The sequence below is a fragment of the Ranitomeya imitator genome, chromosome 7 (assembly GCF_032444005.1).
Source record: "Ranitomeya imitator isolate aRanImi1 chromosome 7, aRanImi1.pri, whole genome shotgun sequence".
Taxonomy (NCBI): domain Eukaryota; kingdom Metazoa; phylum Chordata; class Amphibia; order Anura; family Dendrobatidae; genus Ranitomeya; species Ranitomeya imitator.
The window spans coordinates 26,722,036-26,742,447 of record NC_091288.1 but is presented as its reverse complement, the minus strand read 5'-3'; the positions used below and the strand labels follow the sequence as shown (position 1 = coordinate 26,742,447).

General features: G+C 44.8%; 1 protein-coding gene across 1 annotated transcript in view; it reads right to left on the bottom strand.

The window, feature by feature from the left end:
* Positions 1-1,169: 1,169 nt before the first annotated feature.
* The window catches only part of LOC138644485 (protein mono-ADP-ribosyltransferase PARP15-like), a 124,456-nt gene continuing 105,213 nt past the window's right edge, over positions 1,170-20,412 (bottom strand). The window contains exons 11-13 of the mRNA XM_069732906.1: positions 19,067-19,212; positions 17,675-17,849; positions 1,170-5,864 (exon numbers count right to left, since the gene is read on the bottom strand). Of these exons, the coding sequence (XP_069589007.1) occupies positions 5,572-5,864; positions 17,675-17,849; positions 19,067-19,212 (614 nt within the window). The 3' untranslated portion in view covers positions 1,170-5,571. The remainder of the gene's footprint in view (positions 5,865-17,674; positions 17,850-19,066; positions 19,213-20,412) is intronic.

Sequence of the window (20,412 nt, the reverse complement as noted above, 5' to 3'; positions counted from 1 at the left end):
TCTAGTTTCCAAAATGGGGTCACTTGTGCGGGAGCTCCAATGTTTAGGCACACAGGGGCTCTCCAAACGCGACATGGTGTCCGCTAACAATTGGAGCTAATTTTCCATTCAAAAAGTCAAATGGCGCGCCTTCTCTTCCGAGCCCTGCCGAGTGCCCAAACAGTGGTTTACCCCCACATATGAGGTATCGGCGTACTCGGGAGAAATTGCCCAACAAATTTTATGATCCATTTTATCCTACTGCCCATGTGAAAATGAAAAAATTGAGGCGAAAAGAATTTTTTTGTGAAAAAAAATTACTTTTTCATTTTTACAGATCAATTTGTGAAGCACCTGAGGGTTTAAAGTGCTCACTAGGCATCTAAATTAGTTCCTTTGGGGGTCTAGTTTCCAAAATGGGGTCACTTGTGGGGGAGCGCCAATGTTTAGGCACACAGGAGCTATCCAAACGCGACATGGTGTCCGCTAACGATGGAAATAATTTTTCATTCAAAAAGTCAAATGGCGCTCCTTCCCTTCCGAGCCTTACCATGTGCCCAAACAGTGGTTTACCTCCACATGTGAGGTATTGGTGTACTCAGGAGAAATTGCCCAACACATTTTAGGATCCATTTTATCCTGTTGCCCATGTGAAAATGAAAAAATTGAGGCTAAAAGAATTTTTTTGTGAAAAAAAAGTACTTTTTCATTTTTACGGATCAATTTGTGAAGCACCTGGGGGTTCAAAGTGCTCACTATGCATCTAGATAAGTTCCTTGGGGCGTCTAGTTTCCAAAATGGGGTCACTTGTGGGGGAGCTCCAATTTTTAGGCAAACGGGGGCTCTCCAAACGTGACATGGTGTCCGCTAAAGAGTGGAGCCAATTTTTGATTCAAAAAGTCAAATGGCGCTCCTTCCCTTCCAAGCCCTGCCGTGCGCCCAAACAGTGGTTTACCCCCACATATGAGGTATCAGCGTACTCAGGACAAATTGGACAACAACTTTCGTGGTTCAGTTTCTCCTTTTACCATTGGGAAAATAAAAAAAATTGTTGCTAAAAGATAATTTTTGTGACTAAAAAGTTAAATGTTCATTTTTTCCTTCCATGTTGCTTCTGCTGCTGTGAAGCACCTGAAGGGTTAATAAACTTCTTGAATGTGGTTTTGAGTACCTTGAGGGGTGCAGTTTTTAGAATGGTGTCACTTTTGGGTATTTTCAGCCATATAGACCCCTCAAACTGACTTCAAATGTGAGGTGGTCCCTAAAAAAATGGTTTTGTAAATTTCGTTGTAAAAATGACAAATCGCTGGTCGAATTTTAACCCTTATAACTTCCTAACAAAAAAAAAATTTGTTTCCAAAATTGTGCTGATGTAAAGTAAACATGTGGGAAATGTTATTTATTAACTATTTTGTGTCACATATCTCTCTGGTTTAACAGAATAAAAATTCAAAATGTGAAAATTGCGAAATTTTCAAAATTTTCGCCAAATTTCCGTGTTTATCACAAATAAATGCAGAATTTATTGACCTAAATTTACCACTAACATGAAGCCCAATATGTCACGAAAAAACAATCTCAGAACCGCTAGGATCCGTTGAAGCGTTCCTGAGTTATTACCTCATAAAGGGACACTGGTCAGAATTGCAAAAAACGGCAAGGTCTTTAAGGTCAAAATAGGCTGGGTCTTGAAGGGGTTAAAGGGGCTGTTTCATTTTCCTAAATGAGTAAAAATACCTCGCAAAAATAAGCATCTTAGCAATTTACCTTGTATTAAAAATCCTCTCCATTCTCAAGAACGGAATTATTTTTAATTCTATAATTAGCAGCTTGTTGCTTAGGTTACCGGCAACTTCTCCAGTTTATCAGAGGTGCAGATTTCCTAGGCAAGGAGTGTAGGGCTTACAATCTCTTTGCTGTAGAGCTTATATTTACCCCTCTGAAGCTGGCTGGTTCACTGGATCTGTCCATCTTTAGTGGCCCTCTGATGCTGCAGAGATAAAGCTGCCTTTGCTTGCAGCATCGGAGAGTGTGCACAGATCAGGCCAGCAGTGAAACCATCTTGCTTGCCTGAACTACCCACTTCTGGCATGAAGCTGGGTGCGCTCCTGAACAAACAACTGGAGAACAAACCTTTCTCTAAATGGCTGTTGGTCTATGACTGTCAAAAAATGAGCCCTGACCTATCGGGAATGACAATGAATGAAATCATGGAATTGATATATTTGGAATAATAAAATAACTTTAAGTGGACTTTCACTTTCAAGATGACCTGTCATTTTTCTAGACATTTCTATTTTTTAAATACTTGTATTTCCTATTAAGTAACAATCTGGGAATGTTAACAATGTCTCACAGTCACAACTCTAAAGATACGATAACTAAACTACTGGCTTCTACCACTTCCTTTGTCCTTCCTTTGGGGTGTTCCTTTGCACAGATTGGCATAGGCAGTACTGTTTGGAAATGCTCCACCCCCAATAGTAATAATAATAATAATAATTGTATTTATATAGCGCCAACATATTCCGCAGCGCTTTACAATTATAGAGGGGATTTGTACAGACAATAGACATTACAGCATAACAATAAACAGTTCAAAACAGATACCAAGAGGAGTGAAGGTACCGTCACTCAGTGGCATTTTGATCGCTACAACGGTACGATCCGTGACGCTCCAGCATCGCTCCAATATCGCTCCAGCGTCGTAGACTGCGGTCACACTTCGCAATGTACGACGCTGGAGCGATAACTTCACAACGTATGTGCGATGTAGAAGCTGTTGGTTACTATGCGCACATCGTATACAATATCGTGCACACCTTTGTTACACCATGCGATCATCCCGCCACAGCGGGACACTAGACGACGAAAGAAAGTTTCGAACGATGTGCTACGATGTACGATTCTCAGCGGGGTCCCTGATCGCAGGAGCGTGTCAGACACAGCGAGATCGTAAGGATATCGCTGGAACGTCACGAATCGTGCCGTCGTAGCGATCAAAATGCCACTGTGTGACGGTACCCTGAGGTCCCTGCTCGCAAACTTACAATCTATGAGGAAATAGGGGAGACACAAGAGGTGGATGGTGACAATTGCTTTCGTTATTCGGACCGGCCATAGTGTAAGGCTCGGGTGTTCATGTAAAGCTGCATAAACCGGTTATCAGCCTAAGTATGTAGCAGTACAGACACAGAGGGCTAATAACTGCATGAAGTGTATGAGAACATGATACGAGGAACCTGATTATGGTTAAAGTTTTTTAAATAGTCCACCCAGTAACATCCACTTGTCAATTTGTCACAGAAAATACAGCTCTGGAAAAAATTAAGAGACCACTGCAAAATGTTCAGTTTGTCTGCTTTTTCTCTTTATAGGTATATTTTTGAGTAAAATGTAAATTGTTCTTTTATTCTGTAAACTTCTGACAACATGTCTGCGAATTTCCAAGCAATACATTTTGTATTTTTTTTTCCTGACAAAGAAAAATGGACAAAATAAAAATACTAATACTAATGTTTTAACTCAGGAAGAGTTCAGAAATCAATATTTTGTGGAATAACCATGATTTCTAATCACAGCTTTCATGCGTCTTGGCACGCTTTCCACCAGTTTTTCACACTGCTTCTGGTACAAAAATTTAAGCAGTTCTTCTTTGTTTGATGGCTTATGACTATCCATCATCATCTTGGTTACATTCAGGAGATTTTCAATGGGGTTTAGGTCTGGAGATTGGGCTGCTCATGCCAGGGTTTTGAAGTCCTGGTCTCTTCATTTTTGCCAGAGCTGTATGCACCAAAATGGTTATTTCACAGTGAATACAAATATTTTCCAAAACTAGAGAAATGGGTTCCTTAGGTTCCTTGTTTATTAAACAGATTTATTTTTGTAATATAAACATTTAGGAATGTTCACAATGCACTATATGGACCCCCAAATACCACAATTAGGCTATGTGCACACGTTGCAGATTTGCCTGCGGATTTTTCTGCACTAAATCCGCAGCTCTTGGCAGAAAACACAGATGCATTTTTTATGCGTTTTTTGCACGGCTTTGATGCATGCATTTTTGGCCCGGTTTTGATGCCTTTTTTGAAAGCTGAATAAAGATTTATTATTGAACAAAAAAAAAAAGATTTGTGATGTCATGTCTTGTCCAGCCTCCTCTTTTATATTTGTCCAACCCACACTCCATTACACACATAGATAGACAGACAGACAGACAGACAGATAGATAGATAGATGTAGATAGATATATGGAAAGTTAGGCTACTTTCACACATCAGATTTTTGCCGTCAGGCATAATCTGGCGAGTTTTGAAAAAAACTGATCCGTTTTTTTTTTGGCCGGATACGTTTTTTTTCTCATAGAATTGTATTAGCGCCGGATTGCGCCTGATGGCCACACGTTTCATCCATTTTTTTGCCGGATCTGTCAAAAGAAACTGTTTTCGGCGGATGGAGAAAACGTACAGAGGAAAGTTTTTTCTGTCCGGTGAAAAAACGCGCAGCGACAGATCCGGCGAAAAACGTATGAAACTGAGATGTCTCCCGGTACCTACCTACACGCAACCGCCGATCCTCTCAAGATCTCCTTCTTTACTCCCCTCTCATCTCTTCTTCCCACAACCGCATCCAAGACTTCTCCCGTGCTTCCCCCATACTCTGGAACTCTATACCCCAACACAACAGACTCTCGCCTACCATAGAAACCTTCAAAAAGAACCTGAAGACTCACCTCTTCCGACAAGCCTACAGCCTGCAGTGATCCTGAAGTTACTGAACCGCCGCACAACCTGCCCAACCCTCTCCTAGTGTATCCTCACCCATCCCCTGCAGATTGTGAGCCCTCGCGGGCAGGGTCGTCCCTCCTTATGTACCCGTGTGCCTTGTTATCTGCTCATGTTTAATGTATTTGTCTATATTTGCCCCGTATTCACATGTAAAGCGCCATGGAATAAATGGCGCTATAAAAATGTATAATAATAATAATAATAATAAAAGATGTGAAATGATGAATCCGGCCTCCGAGTCCGGTTTTTCATGCATTTTTTCCATTGAAATCATGCACATTTTCCGTTCTCTCTAGCTAAAAAAAAAGGTATCAGTTGCATCAGTTTTTCACTATTTGCAACAGATCCGTTTTTTCAAAAATTCACCGGATCCTCCCTGATGGAAACAAACTGATGTGTGAAAGTAGCCTAGCCATCCATATATCTATCTACATCTATCCATCAGGCAGGATCTGGCGAATTTTTGAAAAAAAGGATCCGCTGCACATTTTCGCGGTAAAAACCGGAAAGTGTGAACATGGCCTTAAGCAGCTAATTTACTAAGTAGTGTAGAAAAAGAAATTGCAGCTTTTTTTTCCGGTAAATTAACATCACTTAAAACCTTTAGGAAGAGCTTTGCGATAGACAGATTCCCTCTTATTTCACTGCTAATAAAACTTTGTTTTAATCACCACCATCACAATGCCATTCCAATATGTCAGCCTATATCAAAAGAAGGTGTACATGCGATATTAAACATTTCTTATTGTGAATATTTTGAAAAACATTTCCAAACTTCTGTACTGTAAACCGCAGATGATCAGCATTTCTTGAACGAGATCAGATATTCAGGGTAGGCAACATCATCATGAAAAACAACAAACATTTTGGGGTTTGCGACATCATCAACAACTGAATCATAGCGGCCTTTGTTGGGGTCACCATCGACATGTGGAGCTTCCTTATAGGAGCTATCTCCCTTACAATATTTTCCAGTTATCACTGCGGCTTGGTACATGTATTTCATCCCATTAGCATCAGGACAAGAGTATGTGTCGCTACAGGAGTACCTTGAGTCCTCAGCAAAGTAGGTCCCATTTCCATATGCGGTTGCTGTTGGAAATTAATAAGGTGAATTTACTAACGTGATCAAAAGACAATAAAATATACTAAAACTGTACTGCTGGCCATAGACATTATATAAGTATCAGCCAATTCTGCAGTTTTGGTGTGATCAGCTTATGACCTGATGGGCTCTATCCCTTGTTCACATAATAAATGAGCTGCTGCCAGAATATTAACCCATGGAAAGAAGTACAGTAGTTCATGCAGTAATGTATGGACTATGGACACACATTACGCCTGTTATATCTGCAATTTGCAGACATGACTGGCTATTCTGATCAGATTTGTCCTCTTCTTCAGTTTCATGCTCAAAGATGTGACTTCAGGGCAAAGAAGACCCTTGTTCTTTAGCCTTTGACAGCCCATCATAGATGTGCTCATAAAGTGGAGTCTGTAATTGACTGACGGGGATGAGACCCTAGTGTGTGCAGTGACTGTTAATGTATTAGGGTATGTTCACACGGTCAGTAAACACTGCGGATTGGATGCTGCGTACAATTAAAATACAATATTACAATTGCTCATTTTTCCCTTCTACAAAGATAATTCTTCACTTTTCCCTGCATTTATCATCCCCCTCCTCAGCTCCTTAAGGTACCGTTACACTAAACGACTTACCAACGATCATGACCAGCGATACGACCTGGCCGTGATCGTTGGTAAGTCGTTGTGTGGTCGCTGGGGAGCTGTCACACAGACAGCTCTCTCCAGCGACCAACGATCAGGGGAACGACTTCGGCATCGTTGAAACTGTCTTCAACGATGCCGAAGTCCCCCTGCAGCTCCCGGGTAACCAGGGTAAACATCGGGTTACTAAGTGCAGGTCCGCGCTTAGTAACCCGATATTTACCCTGCTTACCATTGTAAAAGTAAAAAAAAAAAAAAAAGTACATACTCACATTCCGATGTCTGTCCCGTCCCCCGGCGTCAGCTTCCCGCGCTGACTGTGTCAGCGCCGGCCGGAAAGCAGAGCACAGCGGTGACGTCACCGCTGTGCTCTGCTTTACGGCCGGCGCTGACAGTCAGTGCAGGGAAGCTGACGGCGGGGGACGTGACAGACATCGGAATGTGAGTATGTACTTTTTTTTTAACTTTTACAATGGTAACCAGGGTAAATATCGGGTTACTAAGCGCAGACTTGCACTTAGTAACCCGATATTTACCCTGGTTACAAGTGAACACATCGCTGGATCGGCGTCACACATGCCGATCCAGCGATGACAGCGGGTGATCAGCGACCAAAAAAAGGTCCTGATCATTCCCCAACGACCAACGATCTCCCAGCAGGGGCCTGATCGTTGGTCGCTGTCACACATAACGAGATCGTTAGCGGGATCGTTGCTACGTCACAAAAAGCGTGACGTTGCAACGATATCGTTAACGATATCGTTATGTGTGAAGGTACCTTTACCCAGATGCTTCCTCCTCCGTCCTACCAGCGACCTTTGCAGTGACTACTGACTTATGACTCGTACTGGGAAAATTGACCTCCACATAAAGCTTAGAAGGATTCAGTGAGGCTATGTGCACACGTACAGGTTTTTCGCCTTTTTTCGCGCTAAAAACGCTATAAAAACTCATTAAAAACGCATACAATTCTGCTTGTTTTGTGCTTCACGGAAAAAAACGCATCGCGGTAAAAAAATGAGCATGTTCATTATTTTTTGCGGATTTTCTGCGTTTTTCCCGCAATGCTATGCATTTGGGAAAAATCGCACCAAAAACGCGTCAAAATCGCGGTAAAAACGCATGCGGATTTCTGGCAGAAATGTCCGGTTTTTGTCAGGAAAATTTCTGCAAGAAATCCTGACGTGTGCACATACCAGTCAGTTTTTAACCCCTTAAGCTCTGAGGGTGGTTTGCACGTTAATGACCGGGCCAATTTTTACAATTCTGACCACTGTCCCTTTATGAGGTTATAACTCTGGAACGCTTCAACGGATCCCGGTGATTCTGACATTGTTTTCTCAAGACATATTGTACTTCATGATAGTGGTAAAATTTCTTTGATATTACCTGCGTTTATTTGTGACAAAAACTGAAATTTGGCGAAAATTTTGAAAATTTGGCAATTTTCCAACTTTGAATTTTTATGCCCTTAAATCACAGAGATATGTCACACAAAATACTTAACAAGTAACATTTCCCACATGTCTACTTTACATCAGCACAATTTTGAAAACAATTTTTTTTTTGGTTAGGGAGTTATAAGGGTTAAAAGTTGACCAGCAATTTCTCATTTTTACAACACCATTTTTTTTATGGACCACACCACATTTGAAGTCATTTTGAGTGGTCTATATTATAGAAAATAACCAAGTGTGACACCATTCTAAAAACTGCACCCCTCAAGGTGCTCAAAACCACCTTCAAGAAGTTTATTAAGCCTTCTGGTGCGTCACAGGAATTTTTGGAATGTTTAAAAAAAAAAATGAACATTTAATTTTTTTTTTCACAAAAAATTTACTTCAGCTCCAATTTGTTTTATTTTACCAAGGGTAACAGGAGAAAATGGACCCCAAAAGTTGTTGTACAATTTGTCCTGAGTACCCCGATACCCTATATGTGGGGGTAAACCACTGTTTTGGCGCATGGCAGAGCTCGGAAGGGAAGGAGCGCCATTTGACTTTTCAATGCAAAATTGGATGGAATAGAGATATAACGCCATGTTGCGTTTGGAGAGCCACTAATGTGCCTAAACATTGAAACCCCCCACAAGTGACACCATTTTGGAAAGTAGATCCCCTAAGGAACTTATCTAGATGTGTGGTGAGCACTTTGACTCACCAAGTGCTTCACAGAAGTTTATAATGTAGAGCCGTAAAAATAAAATATATTTTTTCACAAAAATGAACTTTTCGCCCCCAATTTTTTATTTTCCCAAGTGTACCAGAAGAAATTGTACCCCAAACGTTGTTGTGCAATTTGTCCTGAGTACGCGGATACCCCATATGTGGGGGTAAACCACTGTTTGGGCGCATGGCAGAGCTTGGAAGGGAAGGAGCGCCGTTTGACTTTTCAATGCAAAATTGGCTGGAATTGAGATGGGACGCCATGTTGCATTGGAGAGCCCCTGATGTGCCTAAACATTGAAACCCCCCACAAGTGACACCATTTTGGAAAGTAGACCCCTTAAGTATCTTATCTAGATATGTTGTGAGAGCTTTGAATCCCCAAGTGTTTCACTACAGTTTATGACGCTTAGCCGTGAAAATAAAAATTGTTTTGTTTTTTTCCACAAAAATGATTTTGTTGCCCCTAGTTTTGTATTTTCCCAAGGGTAACAGGAGAAATTGGACCCCAAAAGATGTTGTGCAATTTGTCCTGAGTACGCCGATACCCCATGTTTGGACCCCCCCCCAAGGAACTTATCTAGATGTGTTGTGAGAACTTTGAACCCCCTAGTGTTTCACTACAGTTAATAACGCAGAGCTGTGAAAATAAAAAATCATTTTTTTCCTACAAAAATGTTTTTTTAGCCCCCCAAATTTTTATTTTCCCAAGGGTAACAACAGAATTTGGACCCCAGAAGTTCTTGTCCTGAGTACGCTGGTACCCCATATGTTGGGGTAAACCCCTGTTTGGGCGCACGGGAGAGCTCGGAAGGGAAGGAGCACTGTTTTACTTTTTCAACGCAGAATTGGCTGGAATTGAGATCGGACGCAATGCCGCGTTTGGAGAGCCCTGATGTGTCTAAACAGTGAGTGGAAACTCCCAATTCTAACTGAAACCCTAAACCAAACACACCCCTAACCCTAATCCCAACTACACCCCTAGCCTCAACTCCAACACACCCCTAACCCTAATCCCAACCATAACCCTAACCACACCCCTAACCCTGACACACCCCTAACTCTAATCCCAACTGTAAATGTAATCCAAACCCTAGCCCCAACCCTAACCTTAGCCCCAACCCTAACTATAACCCTAGCCCTAACCATAGCCCTAACCCTAACCCTAGCCCTAACCTTAGCTCTAATGGGAAAATGGAAATAAATACATTTTTTTAATTTTATTTTTTCCTAACTAAGGGGGTGATGAAAGGGGGTTTGATTTACTTTTATAGCGGATTTTTATGACTGGCAGCCGTCACACACACTAAAAGACGCTTTTTATTGCAAAAAATATATTTTTTGGCGTTACCACATTTTGTGTGCTATAATTTTTCCATATTTTGGTCCACAGAGTCATGTGAGGTCTTGTTTTTTTGCGCGACGAGTTGACGTTTTTATTGGTAACATTTTCAGGCATGTGACATTTTTTTTTATCGCTTTTTATTCCGATTTTTGTGAGGCAGTATGACCAAAAACCAGTTATTCATGAATTTCTTTTGGGGGGGGCGTTTATACCATTCCGCGTTTGGTAAAATGGATAAAGCAGTTTTTTTCTTTGGGTCAGTACGATTACAGCAATGACTCATTTATATCATTTTTTTATGTTTTGGCGCTTTTATACGATAAAAACTATTTTCTAGAAAAAATGATTATTTTTGCATCGCTTTATTCTGAGGACTATAACTTTTTTATTTTTTCGCTGATGACGCTGTATGGCGGCTCGTTTTTTGCAGGACAAGATGAAGTTTTCACTGGTGCCATGGTTATATATATCCGCCTTTTTTGATCGCGTGCTATTCCACTTTTTGTTTGGCGGTATGATAATAAAGCGTTGTTTTTGCCTCTTTTTTTTACGGTCTTCACTGAAGGGGATAACTAGTGGGACAGTTTTTATTTAAATAAAGAAATGTATTTATGGGAACAATATATATACTGTATATATATTTTTTTTTTACACAACTAAATATTTTTTTTGTAATTTTATAACATTGCCCCGGGGGGGGGGGGGGTAAGGCATCATGTTATAAGGTCAAATCGCTGATCTGACACTTTGCAGAGCACTGTGCCAGATCAGCGATCTGACATGCAGGGCTGCAGGCTTACCAGCGCTTGCTCTGAGCAGGCGCTGGTAAGCCACCTCCCTGCAGGACCCGGATGCAGCCCCCTGGCCATTTTGGATTTGAGGCCTGTAGGGAGGAGATGCTCAGTACAAGGTGAGCACATAGCCTTGTACCGAGGGTCTCAGGAAAGCCCGAAGGGAGCCCCCTCCCTGCGCGATGCTTCCCAATGCCCCCGGAATGCTGCAATCATGTATGATCGCAGTGTGCCGGGGGTTAATGTGCCGGGGGCGGTCCGTGACCGCTCCAGGCACATAGTGTCAGATGTCCGCTGCAATAGTCCCCCGTGAGCGCGGCCGATCGCTATGACGTACTATCCCGTCCCTGGGAATTAAGTCCCAGGTCACCTTGATGGGATAGTATGTCAAATGGGATTAAGGGGTTAATCATGTGATGTCACAGACTTAATGGAAAAAAAGAACAATTAGCTAGGTAGAAGGGCAAATGAGCAATTGTAAGAACACAGTGCTATATAATATGAAGAGTTCAATATATTAAGAAGATAAACATTTTGATGGGAGTGGTGCTTTAAGTTCTTAAGCGCTGTCAGACTGGTAGTGTGTCCCTGGTGTATAGCAGCAGCGTTTCCGCCAGTGAATTTAGTTAGACAGTGACCCAAGCAAGTTAAGTAAATGTCCTTTATTGTCCAAATACTGCATGCAGGCAATTGTTCACCTCTGGATCGCAGCCGAGACAAGCCCGTAAGGTTCGCGGGCACTACCGTGTACTTCCATGTCGCTGGCTCTGGCCTGAGTTAGCTTCACACAACCAGGCATACAACCGAAGCACCTCAAGCTCTGCTGCATGTGAAGCCAAAACACAAAACTGACACACCTAAACCTTAAAACTGCAAGTTTAAAAGAAATTGAAAACCGCAGCAAAGAAGCGATCAAACAACACCCATAAATTACAAAAAATGAAAAAACTTTATTAAATATTTCCAGGATAAGAAGCATAGGAAAACAGGGTTCATGCCGTATTGCACATGTAGGAAACGCAAGGGTGCACATCCATAGGTGATAATATACAGATATATTGAACTAGCTGTTTCCAGCCAGCTAACGCTCGGCACGCTCATTGCTATCTAATATAAACCTTGTGATATCTCTCTCTGTCCTTATCAATCTGCTCAGGTGTTTGTTGTTGATAAACAATCCTACGATTTTGTCGATATTGTTGTTGTCGATCAGCTACTGCATCGTTGTGCGGATTTTCCTGCGGCCTGTGAGATGGACCTGGTGATTTTTCTTGGCTCATTTTGTTTGGCTTGGCTGAAGTGGTTGAATTACATAGAAAGGAAGTGCTGCTTGTGGTAATGTGGGGGGGCAGAGCCTCATGTGGTAATGTGTGGGGACGGAGCCTCGTGTGGTAATGTGTGGGCGGAGCCTCGTATGGTAATGTGTGGGGACAGCCTCGTGTGGTAATGTGTGGGGGGCAGAGCCTCGTGTGGTAATGTGTGGGGACAGAGCCTCGTATGGTAATGTGTGGGGACAGAGCCTCGTGTGGTAATGTGTGGGGACGCAGCCTCGTGTGATAATGTGTGAGGACGCAGCCTCGTGTGGTAATGTGTGGGGACGCAGCCTCGTGTGGTAATGTGTGGTAATGTGTGGGGACAGAGTCTCGTGTGGTAATGTGTGGGGACGCATCCTCATGTGGTAATGTGTGAGGACGAAGCCTCATGTGGTAATGTGTGGGGATGCAGCCCCGTGTGGTAATGTGTGAGGACGGAGCCTCATGTGGTAATGTGGGGGACGGAGCCTCGTGTGGTAATGTGGGGGGGTGGGATTATGTGAAGGGTGGGATTATGTGTGGTAATGTGGTGGGGGGGATTATCTGTGGTAATGTGGTGGGGGGGCAGGATTATGTGTGGTAATGTGGTCGGGATTATGTGTGGTGATGTGGTGGGGGATGGGATTATGGGTGGTGATGGGCGGGATTATGGGTGGTGATGGGGTGGGGGGGCGGCATTATGGGTGGTGATGGGGTGGGGGGGCGTCATTATGGGTGGTGATGGGGTGGGGGGCGGGATTATGGGATGGTGAAGGGGTGGGGGGCGGGATTATGGGTGGTAAAGGGGTGGTGGGGGCGGGATTATCGGTGGTGAAGTGGTGGGGGGTGGGATTACGGGTGGTGAAGGGGTGGGGGGGCGTGATTATGGGTGGTAAAGGAGTGGTGGGGCGGGATTATCGGTGGTGAAGGGGTGGGGGGTGATATTACGGGTGGTGAAGGGGTGGGGGGGCGGGATTATGGGTGGTAATGGGGTGGTGGGGGCGGGATTATCGGTGATGAAGGGGTGGGGGCGGGATTACGGGTGGTGATGGGGTGGGGGCGGGATTACGGGTGGTGAAGGGGTGGGAGAGCGGGATTATGGGTGGTGATGGGGGGCAAAATTATGGATGGTGATGGGGTGGGGGGCGGTATTATGGGTGGTGATGGGGTGGAGGGCGGGATTATGGGTGGTGAAGGGGTGGAATTAAGGGTGGTGAAGGGGTGGGGGGCAGGATTATGGGTGGTGAAGGGGTGGGATTAAGGGTGGTGAAGGGGTGGGGGCGCGGGGTTATGGGTGGTGATGGGGTGGGGGGCGGGATTATGGGTGGTGATGGGGTGGGGGGGCGAGATTGTGTGTGGTAATGGGTTGGGGGGCGAGATTGTGTGTGGTGATGTGTTGGGGGGGCGGGATTGTGTGTGGTGATGGGTTGGGGGGCGTGATTGTGTGTGGTGATGGGGTGGGGGGCGTGATTGTGTGTGGTGATGGGTTGGGGGGCGTGATTGTGTGTGGTGATGGGTTGGGGGGCGTGATTGTGTGTGGTGATGGGTTGGGGGCGAGATTGTGTGTGGTGATGGGTTGGGGGGCAAGATTGTGTGTGGTGATGTGTTGGGGGGCGTGATTGTGTGTGGTGATGTGTTGGGGCGTGATTGTGTGTGGTGATGGGTTGGGGGGCGAGATTGTGTGTGGTGATGGGTTGGGGGGCGTGATTGTGTGTGGTGATGGGTTGGGGGGTGAGATTGTGTGTGGTGATGGGTTGGGGGGCGAGATTGTGTGTGGTGATGGGTTGGGGGGCGAGATTGTGTGTGGTGATGTGTTGGGGGGTGAGATTGTGTGTGGTGTTATGGACCTGGTGGTTAGGAGCACCCGGAACGACCTGATGGTTAAACTCACACAGGACAAGCTCTGGGAAGTGGGAGCTCTGCTGACCGCAACCCCTAATCCTATCACACAACTAGAAATAGCCGTGGAGCGTACCTAACACTGCCTAGACGCCTCTTCACAGCCTAAGAGCTAACTAGCCCTAAAGATAGAAAATAAAGCCTACCTTGCCTCAGAGAAATTCCCCAAAGGAAAAGGCAGCCCCCCACATATATTGACTGTGAGTTAAGATGAAAGTCACAAACACAGAAATGAAACAGGTTTCAGCAAAGGGAGGCCAGACTTACTAAACAGACTGAGGATAGGAAAGGTATCTTTGCGGTCAGCACAAAAAACTACAAAAAGACCACGCAGAGTGTGCAAAAAGACCTCCGCACCGACTCACGGTGCGGAGGTGCCACTCTGCATCCCAGAGCTTCCAGCTAGCAAGGCAAAATCATGATAGCAAGCTGGACAAGGAAACAATGAACAAATAACTAGCAGGGACTTAGCTTCTGCTGGAGTAGACAGGTCACCAGAAAGATCCAAGAGCGAACTGAACCAGTACAAGAACATTGACAGCTGGCATGGAGTAACGATCTGAGTGGAGTTTAATAGAGCAGCCAGCCAAAGAATAAACTACGTCACCTGTGGAAGGAACCTCAGAAGCAGCAGCTCCACTCACAGCCACCAGAGGGAGTCCATGGACAGAACTCGCCGAAGTACCATTCATGACCACAGGAGGGAGTTCGATAACAGAATTCACAACAGTGTGGTGATGGGTTGGGGGGCGAGATTGTGTGTGGTAATGTGGGGGGGGGGGCAGGATTATGTGTGGTGATGTGTCGGGGGCGGAGCTACTGTGCAGGGGGCGGGATTAGCGAGTAATCACGATGCTTCATATATATAGATGGGTATCACAACCTAACAAGTATTGGCAATGTGAATACGACCATATAAGCAATTATGTTAACAATCCAACCCTATTATATGTAACCCCCCGGTATACATTTTGACATAGTCAATCCATATCACATTCATGCTTTTCAATAGATGATTACCTGAGCAGGTTAGGGAGTCAACACACCCACCGAGTGCACCCGCCCTGACGCGCGTTTTGGTGTGAAAAAAAGCCTTGAAAAAGGCCATCGCGCCGAAACGCGCGTCGGGGCGGGTGCACTCGGTGGGTGTGTTGACTCCCTAACCTGCTCAGGTAATCATCTATTGAAAAGCATGAATGTGATATGGATTGACTATATGAAAATGTATACCTGGGGTTACATATAATAGGGTTGGATTGTTAACATAATTGCTTATATGGTTGCATTCATATTGCCAATACTTGTTAAGCTGTGATACCCATTCAATATATGTGTATATTATCACCTATGGATGTGCACCCTTGCGTTTCCTACATGTGCAATACGGCATGAACCCTGTTTTCCTATGCTTCTTATCCTGGAAATATTTAATAAAGTTTTTTCATTTTTTGCAATTTATGGGTGTTGTTTGATCGTTTCTTTGCTGCGGTTTTCTATTTATGAATTGCGATTACCCTATTCTTGTCCATGATATGACCCATACCATAATATGGAATTTTTCCCTTAGGCCGGTTTCACACGTCAGTGGCTCCGGTACGTGAGGTGACAGTTTCCTCATTTACTGGAGCTACTGACACATGTAGACACATTGAAATCAATGCATCTGTGCAGCTGTCATTGATTTTTTGCGGACCGTGTCTCAGTGTGCCAAACACGGAGACATGTCAGTGTTCGTGGGAGCGCACGGATTACATTAAAGTCAATGGGTCCGTGTAAAACACGTACCGCACACGGATGTTGTCCGTGTGCAGTCCGTGTGCCGTGCAGGAGACAGCGCTACAGTAAGCGCTGTCCCCCCCACTGGTGCTGAAGCCGCCATTGAAATCTTCTCTGCAGCAGCGTTTGCTGTAGAGAAGATATGAATATTCCTTTTTTTTTTGTTTCTCGTGTTTAAAATAAAGATCCATGTCCCCACCCCCCTCGTGCGCCCGCCCGCTGTTCTTAAAATACTCACCCGGCTCCCTCGCTGGCTGGCGTTGCTTCCTGTCCTGGCCGCACCTTCTCCTGTATGAGCAGTCACGTGGGGCCGCCGATTACAGTCATGAATATGTGGCTCCACCTCCCATAGGGGTGGAGCCGCATATTCATTACTGTAAAGGAGCGGCCCCACGTGACCGCTCATACAGTAGAAGGTGCGGCCAGGACAGGAAGCAGCGCCAGCCAGCGACGGAGCCGGGTGAGTATTTTAAGAACAGCGGGCGGGCGCACAGGGGGTGGGAGGGGGGTGGGGACATGGATCTTTATTTTAAACAGAGAAGATATCAATGGTGGCTTCAGCACCAGATGCAGGGGACAGCGCTAAACTTTAGCGCTATCTCCTGCACGGTGCGTGTGGTACCCAGTGGGCACACGGGCGGCACACGTGTGCCGCCCGTGTGCCACACTGATGTGCCACAGAAACGCACAGGCACACGGACACGGATAATTCCGGTACCGATTTTTCCGGTACCGGAATTATCTGGACTTGTGGGACTGCCCTTATAGTGATAAATAGTTGATATGGGTATGTGTTCTATGAAGTTGTTATGGTAAAGAAAACCTGAGGCCATGGGCCACTTGCAAGACAAGAACTGGAGGGAGAGATCAGGCTCACTACCATCCTACAGATCGCTCCAAAAATAGAAGCCCAAGCCCGGTTTCCATAATCTGACTTGGTCAAATAACTTGACCCAGTCCACACTTACTTTTATTTTGCATGGTAGCCACAGACGTGGGGATACATAATGGCCCTCGCTTATAATTCCCCTCAGGCTATGTGCACACGTTGCGGATTCCATTGCGGAATTTTCCGCAGCGGATTTGCAAACTCCGCAGTGAAAAACCGCTGCGGTTTTTACTGCGGATTTATTGCGGTTTCTACTGCGGATTCTGCTGCGGTTTTCCATCTGCAGTTTTCTATTGGAGCAGATGGAAAACCGCTGCGGATTCCGCACAAAGAATTGACATGCTGCTGAAAATAATCCGCAGCATTTCCGCAGCATGGGCACAGCGTTTTTGGTTTCCCATAAGTTTACATTGTACTGTAAACTCATGGGAAACTGCTGTGGATCCGCAGCTGCAGAAACGCTGCAGATCCGCAGCAAAATCCGCAACATGTGCACATAGCCTCACTGTCTCAAACTGGAGAATTAAATGCTTTCTGTACTTTCAGACAGATTAATCTAACTTGATAGATAATATGTTGAAAAAAAAACAAATCTGCCTATTACTTAATTAAATATTACATTGTCTTACTCATAAATTATTACTCCAAAGTGTCGGCCACTAGGTGTTTCCCTTCTGGTCAACTTACTGTTCATTGTCTGTTGTCAAATGTAATCTGGCTCTAGCAGAAGAGACATTGAGACGAGATGGATTTCAGAAAAATGGGAACAGGTCTCATTTTACAGGAAATGGGGAGCAGGACTTTATGGTCTCTCTGTTTTCTGCTCTTTTCTCTGTCAGCTCCATATGGATCAGAAAGGCAAGTCACATTTCAGGTCAGTTATTCCACTGGACAATGACCAACACAATCTTTGGGCTGGGAAGTGAGATAAAGGATGTTCCAGCACCTGTAGTGCTGACAGAATGCTAAAGAAGAGTTGTACATTTGCCATAGACCCACTGCCTGGTAACTTACCATTTTTACCACAGTAGACTCTGTTGAATCCATCACGGTTAATGTTACCAATTGCATTAGAATGTGTGCCGTGATACAGGTGCCTTATATTTTTCTGGCCAGGATTTTTTTTATTCACACTACCCTTTTTAATGGTGAAACACTGCCAGGGTTTTACATTCTGAATGCGTTTGATCTACAAGATAAAAAAAAGGAAGTTGGTTTCTGTTTCTTTTGTTTTTAGCTTCTCCTATTAAAGGGAACCTGTCACCTGAATTTGGCGGGACTGGTTTTGGGTCATATGGGCGGAGTTTTTGGGTGTTTGATTCACCCTTTCCTTACCCGCTGGCTGCATGCTGGCTGCAATATTGGATTGAAGTTCATTCTCTGTCCTCCATAGTACACGCCTGCACAAGGCAAGATTGCTTTGCGCAGGCGTGTACTACGGAGGACAGAGAATGAACTTCAATCCAATATTGCAGCCAGCATGCAGCCAGCGGGTAAGGAAAGGGTGAATCAAACACCCAAAAACTCCGCCCATATGACCCAAAACCAGTCCCGCCAAATTCAGGTGACAGAGTCCCTTTAAAGGGAACCTGACACGCCATTTCAAACATCTAAACGGTGTCCAGTGTGTTGTTAGTGATGGAGTGTGCATCACTAACATGTTATTTCAATTGAAAATGGCGCTGTAATCATGTCCAAAAAGCACTTTAAATAGTTAGATCATACCTGCTCATTTAGTATAGGGGTCTGCTTCATTTTCTGTTCAGTCATGGGCGTCGTCACTCACTCAATTTGATTGATTTCACTGGTCGCACCGACATTACTGAAATCCCGCACTTGCGACGTATGGTGCTTGGAACTGTGCTTACGCAGTGTCCCATGCATCATGACGTATGTGCGGCTCCTCGCTCAGAGCTGTGCAAATGTGTCCGGCTACACACTGCGCAAACGTGGCTGCCCACTACTCACTGCTAGTGATAAGTGAGTATACTCGTTGCTCCGGTTTTCCCCGAGCACGCTCAGGTGGTCCCCGAGTATTTTTTAGTGCTTGGAGATTTAGTTTTCCTTGCCGCAGGTGGATGATTTACGGCTGCTAGACAGCTTGATTACATGTGGGGATTGCCTGGTTGCTAGGGAATCCTCACATGTAATCAAGCTGGCTAATAGCTGTAAATCATTCAGCTGCCGCGATGAAAACTAAATCTCCGAGCAGTCATAAATACTCAGAGACCACCCGAGCAACGAGTACACTCGCTCATCACTACTCACTGCACAAGCACGACTCCAAGGGCCACACTGCACAAGTGCGGGATTCCAGTGACATTGGCGCAACCAGGCAAATCAATCAAATTCAGTTGGCCTTCGACTCATTGTATATAGGTGTAGTATAAAATAGTGGGCAATAACCTCCATAATTTGATAATCTTTCTCCGATATTGTTTGGAAGAATTTATCTTTGACTTCTTCGTATTCGTGTGATGTCTCTTTAAGTATTACGTCCTGACATTCACTTTTCTCCATGTCTGTCCAGGTTTTTGGATACAGATCTGTTTCTGCAGCAAAAACAATTAGCTGGAATTAGATTTTATGGAGTTTCCAAATATTAATCACAGATTAAAAGTGAATGTTATAATAGATCAGTAAGTGGCACCTATGAACACAAATATACATAGCATACATACAGATATACTGCTCAAAAAATAAAGGGAACACTAAGATACCACATCCTAGATGTCACTGAATGAAATATTCCAGTTGCAAATATTTATTCATTACATAGTGGAATGTGTTGAGAACAATAAAAATTATCAATGTAAACCAAAATGAATATCCCATGGAGATATGGATTTTAAATTATACTCAAAATCAAAGAAGAAAATCAAATTAAAAGGCTGATCCAACTTCAGTGGAAATGTGTATGGCCTTCACGTGTCTGTATGACTTCCTGATGAGGCAGTGGATGTTCTCCTGAGGGATCTCATCCCAGACCTGGATTAAAGCATCAGTCAACTCCTGGACAGTCTGTGGTGCAACGTGGTGTTGGTTGACAGAACGAGACATGATGTCCCAAAGATGCTTGATTGGATGATTGGATTCAGGTCTGGGGAACGGGTAAACCAGTCCATAGCATCAATGCCTTCATCATGAAAGAACTATTGACACATTCAGCCACATGAGGCCTAGCATTGTCATGCATCAGAAGGAACCCACTGCACCTACATATGGTATCGCAGTGAGTCAGAGGATCTCATCCCGGTAGCTAATGGCAATCAGGGTACCTCTGGCAAGCACATGGAGGGCTGTCCGGACCTCCAAAGAAATGCCTCCCCACACCATTACTGAGCCACGGCCAAACCCAAGGGCGGACATACCGCCTGTTCAAACGGCACGGCTGCAACGGGGCCCGGAGGCTTCGGGGAGCCCCTGCAGGGCAGCTAATAATGAGGGCAATCTGGCCAGTTTATCCAGCCCCGAGGCTCTGGGGGGCCCCTGGCCAGATTGCCCTCATGTGCGGCAGGCAGGGAGCAATACCTTCAGCCCCGCTGCCTGCAAAAGAAAATGGCAGCGGAACGGCAGGGAATGGATCCATCCTGCTTCCTTGCTGTGCTTCCTGTCTCACACAGCAGCGGCTGAATGACATCATCATTCAGCGCCGCGGCTGTGCGAGACAGGAAGCTGCCGGCAATGGTGCGGCTTCAGAATACCGTATGCAGAGGTGAGGTGTGTGTATGCAGAGAGGTGAATGGTATGGT